Consider the following 5,835-nt stretch of genomic DNA (forward strand, 5'->3'; position numbering starts at 1 on the left):
CATTATTCCTGGAGAAGTTGCAGCCTGCTTTCATGTGCAACCTCGTCTGGGGAAAGTGACCACGCACCGTGTCTGTGGTGGTTGGTGGCAGAGCCAGCTGGAGCCTCCTGCTGTTCTGTGAGTGCTTTGGGGGCCCACGGGGATTTTCTTACCTTGCTCAGTGCCAAAGTGCTGTGGGGGTGCCTGGCGGCAGACGAGGAGATGAGGATGTCGCTGCAGAAGCCAGCTGTGGCGCTGAGTGCAGAAGGTGGCTGCTGAGGGACAGCCCAGGAGCAGATGCTGCAGCTGCTGCTCCAGCGCTGCTCCACCAGTGTTCCACCAACGGCCGCAGGAGCAGCAGACAAGGGCAGTTGCTATGGGCACAGCCCAAGATTCCATGCAGAACCCCAGGGGAACCATGGGACAGAAACAGGGACAGGCCACCTTTGCCCCTTCTACTTCTTCTGCTGCAAGTTTGCTCTGAGGAGCTCCCCATTGGGGCTTTTCCCCTCAGTCCTCTGGACATGGAAAAGCAGAGCTCCCCATTGGGGCTTTTCCCCTCAGTCCTCTGGACATGGAAAAGCCAGAGCACTGGGACAGCTCTGGCTCTCCTCTGTGCTTCTCTGTAAGGTGCCTGCAGCTGAACAGGCAGTGGAGGCTGGCTCTGTCCAAGGGCCCATTCCACATTTCCTGCACTGCAGAACCAGGAGGACTCCTGCCGCTGCCTTTCCTCTGGCTCTGAGAGGAGCTAGAGCTTGCAAATTGTTCCGTGCAGAACCAAGTGCAAAGCTTTCTCTCCAAGTGGCGGCATTCATCCTGCCCCCTTTCTCAATTGTCTGGTGCCCAATAATGTCACTTGATGTTTTCCCTCCTTTGGCCAGCTGAGCTGGTCTCTCACCTCAACACTCCTTCCCTGAAACTTGGAGAAACGGGATGTTTCTCAGGGCAGCTGATGGGGACACACACACTGGGGCAGTGCACCAGCATTGCTGTAGTCAACACGTCATGCAGAATTTCTAGGTCTCTCTTCCAGCTCCCTTGAAGAAGGGGGAATGTTCATCTCTACTACTCTGGCATTCCTCTAAGGAAGGAACACCAAGAGAATTTCTTTTCCACACTAATGGCCTTCAGCTTGGTTTCAATACTTAGGTGTCAGATATGGCAAAACCCAGCCACTTGTACTGCTTTCCTGCCTAAGGTTTAAGCAAAAGCAAATCTTGCTTCCTTCCCAGCCTGCATGTTACACCCACACCAGCCACCTGCTGGGAAAACATATGGAATGAGGCCCACTGCAATGCAGATACTTTGTAGGCTCCAGATCCCACCTGCACTGGCTCCAGCAGGCAAGGGCAAGCTTTGGTCGCTTCCCAGAAGCAGCCTGGCCATTCCCCCCTGCCTCGCCCCCTCGCCATCCTCCACAGCCCCTGCTGCCAAAGCCTTGCTAGGCAGAGCCATTTGCTGGGCTCGGTAAAAGAGTGACTTGGATTCTTCTTTGGCGCAAATACCAAAGCTGTGAGAAGTGAGAGGATCAGGTTCACAGCCGCTCTGCTTTAGCTAAGGACATTACTGGAGGCTCAGAGCCTGGTCCTTTAAAGAGAAACTGAATCTGAACTCCTGGTGTCTTTGTGGTACATGTGGATATTTCTTTTCTAGAATCAGAGAGGTTAGAAAAGTCCTCCAAGGTGCTCAAGTCCATCTGTCCCCCAAAATGAAACAAAGTTATGTTGCTGGGCAACAAAAAGGCCTCAACCCACTACTTTTATCCCAGCAAGTACAGTGAGACAAGGGCACTCCTTTAGATCCTGTGCACTGAATTCAGCAAAGCCTCCCCAGCCACTCCCAGCTGAGATGTTCAGGACTCAAAGCAGGAAGCTCCACCATGATTTCATTGGCAGTAATGGGGACACGCCTCTGGAAGTGCTGCCAGCTGAGCCAGGGGCTGGGCCTGGGGGGGACTCCTGTGCCCCCATTGCTCTCTCAGGGCAAATGCCGTGTTTCCAACACCAAGGAAATGTAAGGAATACTGCCTCCAGGAATTTAATACAGACAAGAAGGCAAAATGGAACAAACTTTGGTTTAATGATATAGACAGATCGTGCCTCAACAAAGACAAAAAGGGGAAAGTTGAAGCATAACAAACACCAAACCTTTTACATTTATTGCTAAATCTAACACTACTAATACATCTTTAAAATACTAATGTATCTTAACTAATAAACAGAGAGATTCCTAACAGGTAAACTAAAAGAAGAATAAAGAATCCTAAAAACTTGAAAAACAATCTTATTTCTATCTAGTCCTCTTGACGCCTGACTCTTGCTAGCCTGGGGCAAATGCAGGGCTAATTTGGCCTTTTCTTCTTGGGGAGAGGCTGTGCATCCTTGCGTGGGCGATGTCTTCTCCTGTGCTTGTTCTTTTCCTTGATGGTTTCAAACTCCCTGGAAGACAGGAAACAAACCATGCATTGTTAACTTCACACACACCATTAAGCCAAGCGCCGAGATCTCCCTTTTTGGATGAATTTCCATCTTTTCAGGCTGTTACGTGTTTATTAAATTGATCAGCACCATGAGTCTGATCTTTCTGGTTTCAATTCTTTGAAATGTCTTCCTCCTTTTGCTTGATCCTAGGTTTAATTGGATCAGCAGCATCAAAGCAAGCTTTGATGCATGTGTTCCTGCTTGTACGAACTGTGTCTTGTTGGGGCATGGCAAGGTTTCACTGGGAATGCTGGGTTTGAACGAAGCTGTTTGGGTTCCAAGTGGGCTGTAAGCTTGAGCAGGGCTGCCAGGGGCGATCCTGCAAGTGGCCTCAGCTTGCCCTGTGGTGCCTTTGGAAAGGGTCAGCGTGCTTTAGGCCAAAGGGGCAGCTGGGAGCAGAAGGAGGAGGAGCTTGCGCACCGTTGGCACTGCCCGCACGGAAAGGGGCCTCCCGCCGGCTGGGGCGGCTGGCGCGGTTGGCAGCAGGGACACTCCGCGCTGCCAGCCCGCTTGCGGCTTCTCTTCCCGGTCTCCCCTGTCTCCTTCCTGGGAGGGCTTTTGCTCCTCTTCCGTTTGCCCGCAGTCTGGAAATCAAAGAATCCTTATCAGTGCTTCCTTCCTCTCAGAAAGCTGAGACGCTCACAGCGTCCACCCCAAAAATCTATCGGCCTAAGCAATTTCTTCCAAACCCCGAAGAGCTGAGAAAAGGGCTGGATATGGTAGTGGGCTGCGGCAGGCTGCCAACCCAGCACTTGGAGGAAAATACTCCCCTTTCCTACAGCTCTAAGGGGGTGGGATAAATACGTGGCTATCTCTAGTTCTACATGTCTTATTTCTACCTCTCTGCCTAACATCTATTTATCTCTGGTTTTCCACCCCACATGTCTAGGGCATGGATTTTACATTCAATCACACTAGTGAAGACACATGATTACCCATTTTCTGCTACCCAAAATAATCTCTCTCTCTCCCTCTCTCTGTCTCTCTCTGTGAAGCAAATTGCTGTTTGCTGGTAAGGAAAGTATTAAAGGTGCCATAGCACCAGCAGCTCCTTCTTGAGGATACGCTGGGGTGCTACAAAAGATCTCTAAAATTTGGCAGCATCTCCATGAAGGCGGCCCATATGGCTGATGTTAGCAAGCAGTGGGGAATGAAGGGTCTGATAGGAATCTGAGGGTGCCAGCCCTTGAGAAATCGATTTGTAGAGAGTCAAAGCCCATTTTGGTGGCGGTGCTGCTTCGTTTGGTCAAGGTTATGCTCCACAATTCTGTATTTCAGGGCAGCAGCACAAGCAAGCCCCGGGCAGCACCTGCTGCGCCTCTCCTGCTGCGTGGGACCAAGGGAGCCAGGCAAAGCGGTGTCTGGCATGGCTTGCAGCAGGGTTTGTGCCCTTCTGCCCGTTTCTTGACCCTGCTGGCATGTCTGGATTTTCTTCCCACTCACCTGAGCAAGAGTGCTGCTGGCAAGTTTCTGCTCTTTTTTCCAGCAGTAGTAGTACTCCACACACTGTGCCACGGTCTTACTTGGGATCTGTTGTGAAAAGCAAAAGAAGGAATCTGAAATGGCCATCCTGTAGGGTGCATTGGAGAACAATGAGAATACAGAGTAAAGTAGGAATTAAAGTCATGGAGAAAATTGAGGAGGGTGTAAAATGAAATCAATATGCAGGAGTCAGAGAGGCATTATGCAATGTAATAAACCGAGTCTTATGCTACGTGGTAACACATATAATGCACAGATCAACACCAAGTCCCCCTAGCAGAGTTCTTCTTTGCCCTGTTCACTGCAGTTATCCCAGCACAAGGTGTTGTGGAAGCAACAGCACACCTGGGAGACAAGTCTGACAGAACAGAGCTTTGTCTTCCAAAAGAGCCTGGAGAGAAGGGCTGCAGAGGCAGGATCATCATTTTCACGCAGGCCTTCCATGTCCTGTTCTGTGACTACTTTAACAGTTTTGGTACTTGAGAAGAGAGGGACATAGGTGCAGTATTTGGTACCAGCAATAATTAACATGTCCCTTCTGATGATCTGCCAAGGTGAGGTATGTCCTGTGGCTTTACCTGCTTCTGGATGAGATGGAAATCCTTGCCGTAGGTGTGGAAAGCCTTTTGGAAGGCCTCCTTCTCCTCAGCTGTCCATCTATCAGAGCCTGGCAAGAAAAAGCAGCAGCTGAATTGATCCCTCTAGCCACTTGAAGCAGATCCCACTGGCTGCCGAAAGCAAGCTGGCACCAGCCATCATTCACGTGTGTGCATGTCTGCTCCCTCAGAAGGTGATGAAGACGAGAGCAGGCATTCCCCAGGGAAAAAAGCATGGAAAACGAGTCAAGCTGAAGGAGTAGATGCTGGTGCTTTCCCCATCCCCAGAGAAGGCGAGATCTTGTGCTGGTTCAAAGCACAACTAATTGAAGCAGAAATGCTTGACACGGCCATTAAGGGCACGGCAGCATGTGTCAGTGAAGGAAGAAGCTGGGCTTAGGTTACCTGCATAATGATAATCAGCCAAGGGATGGTCTTGAGTTGTTGGAGGCCCCCCCGAGAGCAACATCTCCAGAGCCTCCTGCAAGATGCAAGGGAAAAAGGCTTGAGCTGCCCCACAACACAAAAAAGGAGCCAAACCCCACCCATGCTGCTTTCAGCCGCTTTGCCTCTTCAGCTGAGGATTGAGGCCACTGCCTCTCATGTGGGTCAAAGATTGTGCTTTGCTCCCAGTCCCTTGTTTCTGCTGCCCAGCCCTTGGCTCCTGCTCCCCAAGGGTAGCATTTTCCTCTCCAACTCCATGATTTTGCTCCTCCTGCACCCCAAATTGCCTCAGCTGACTGCGGCTTCTGGGAATTGTCCCTCAAAATGTCTTTGAGAACACAGATCTCCAGGAGGTTTTCAAGGCAGCAGGCTGCAGGACCCTGCGCCGCTGCCTCCAGGAGAGATCTTGTCCCTGCTGGAGCCATTTGGGCTCAGCCCTGCCGCAGCTGGACGAGACACAGCAGGCAGCGAGTGCTCTGCTGCTTGTGAACTCCCTTCTTCAAGGAGCAGTCAAGAAAGGCTGTCCCGCTGCCCGGGCCTTATCAATTCCCTGCCCACTCTTGCCCGCGCCCAAACAGCCACTTCCTACCGGAACGCTGCCGCCAGCCTGGTGCAGGCAGTGCAGGGCGAGCTCCAGCTGAGCTGCTGCCCCGGGAAGGCCACGGGAGCTGGCCATGTCCAACAGTTCTCTGACTGCAAGCACAAGAAAAACCCACCCAAAGTCAGTCTTGAGCCAGCAAAGTGGAAGGCTTTCCATACAAGGCAGAAGGAAAGCACAAGAGCTAAAGCCTGCAGCTTGGAGAGCACGAAAGGGAGAGCAAAGCAAGGGGCAGCTGAAGCAAGGGCCCACCTAG

General features: G+C 51.5%; 1 protein-coding gene across 1 annotated transcript; it reads right to left on the reverse strand.

Moving 5' to 3' along the window:
- Positions 1 to 1,219: 1,219 nt before the first annotated feature.
- On the reverse strand, positions 1,220 to 5,120 carry LOC135293074 (zinc finger protein 541-like). The gene is made up of 5 exons (XM_064407081.1): positions 4,943 to 5,120; positions 4,520 to 4,608; positions 3,903 to 3,989; positions 2,928 to 3,043; positions 1,220 to 1,238 (listed from the first exon to the last, which is right to left on the reverse strand). Exons 1-5 carry the CDS (start codon positions 5,004 to 5,006, stop codon positions 1,220 to 1,222), a joined length of 375 nt encoding a protein of 124 aa, XP_064263151.1. The 5' UTR covers positions 5,007 to 5,120.
- Between the last annotated feature and the right edge of the window lie 715 nt (positions 5,121 to 5,835).

This window comes from Passer domesticus, unplaced genomic scaffold (assembly GCF_036417665.1).
Source record: "Passer domesticus isolate bPasDom1 unplaced genomic scaffold, bPasDom1.hap1 HAP1_SCAFFOLD_67, whole genome shotgun sequence".
In the NCBI taxonomy this organism is placed as follows: domain Eukaryota; kingdom Metazoa; phylum Chordata; class Aves; order Passeriformes; family Passeridae; genus Passer; species Passer domesticus.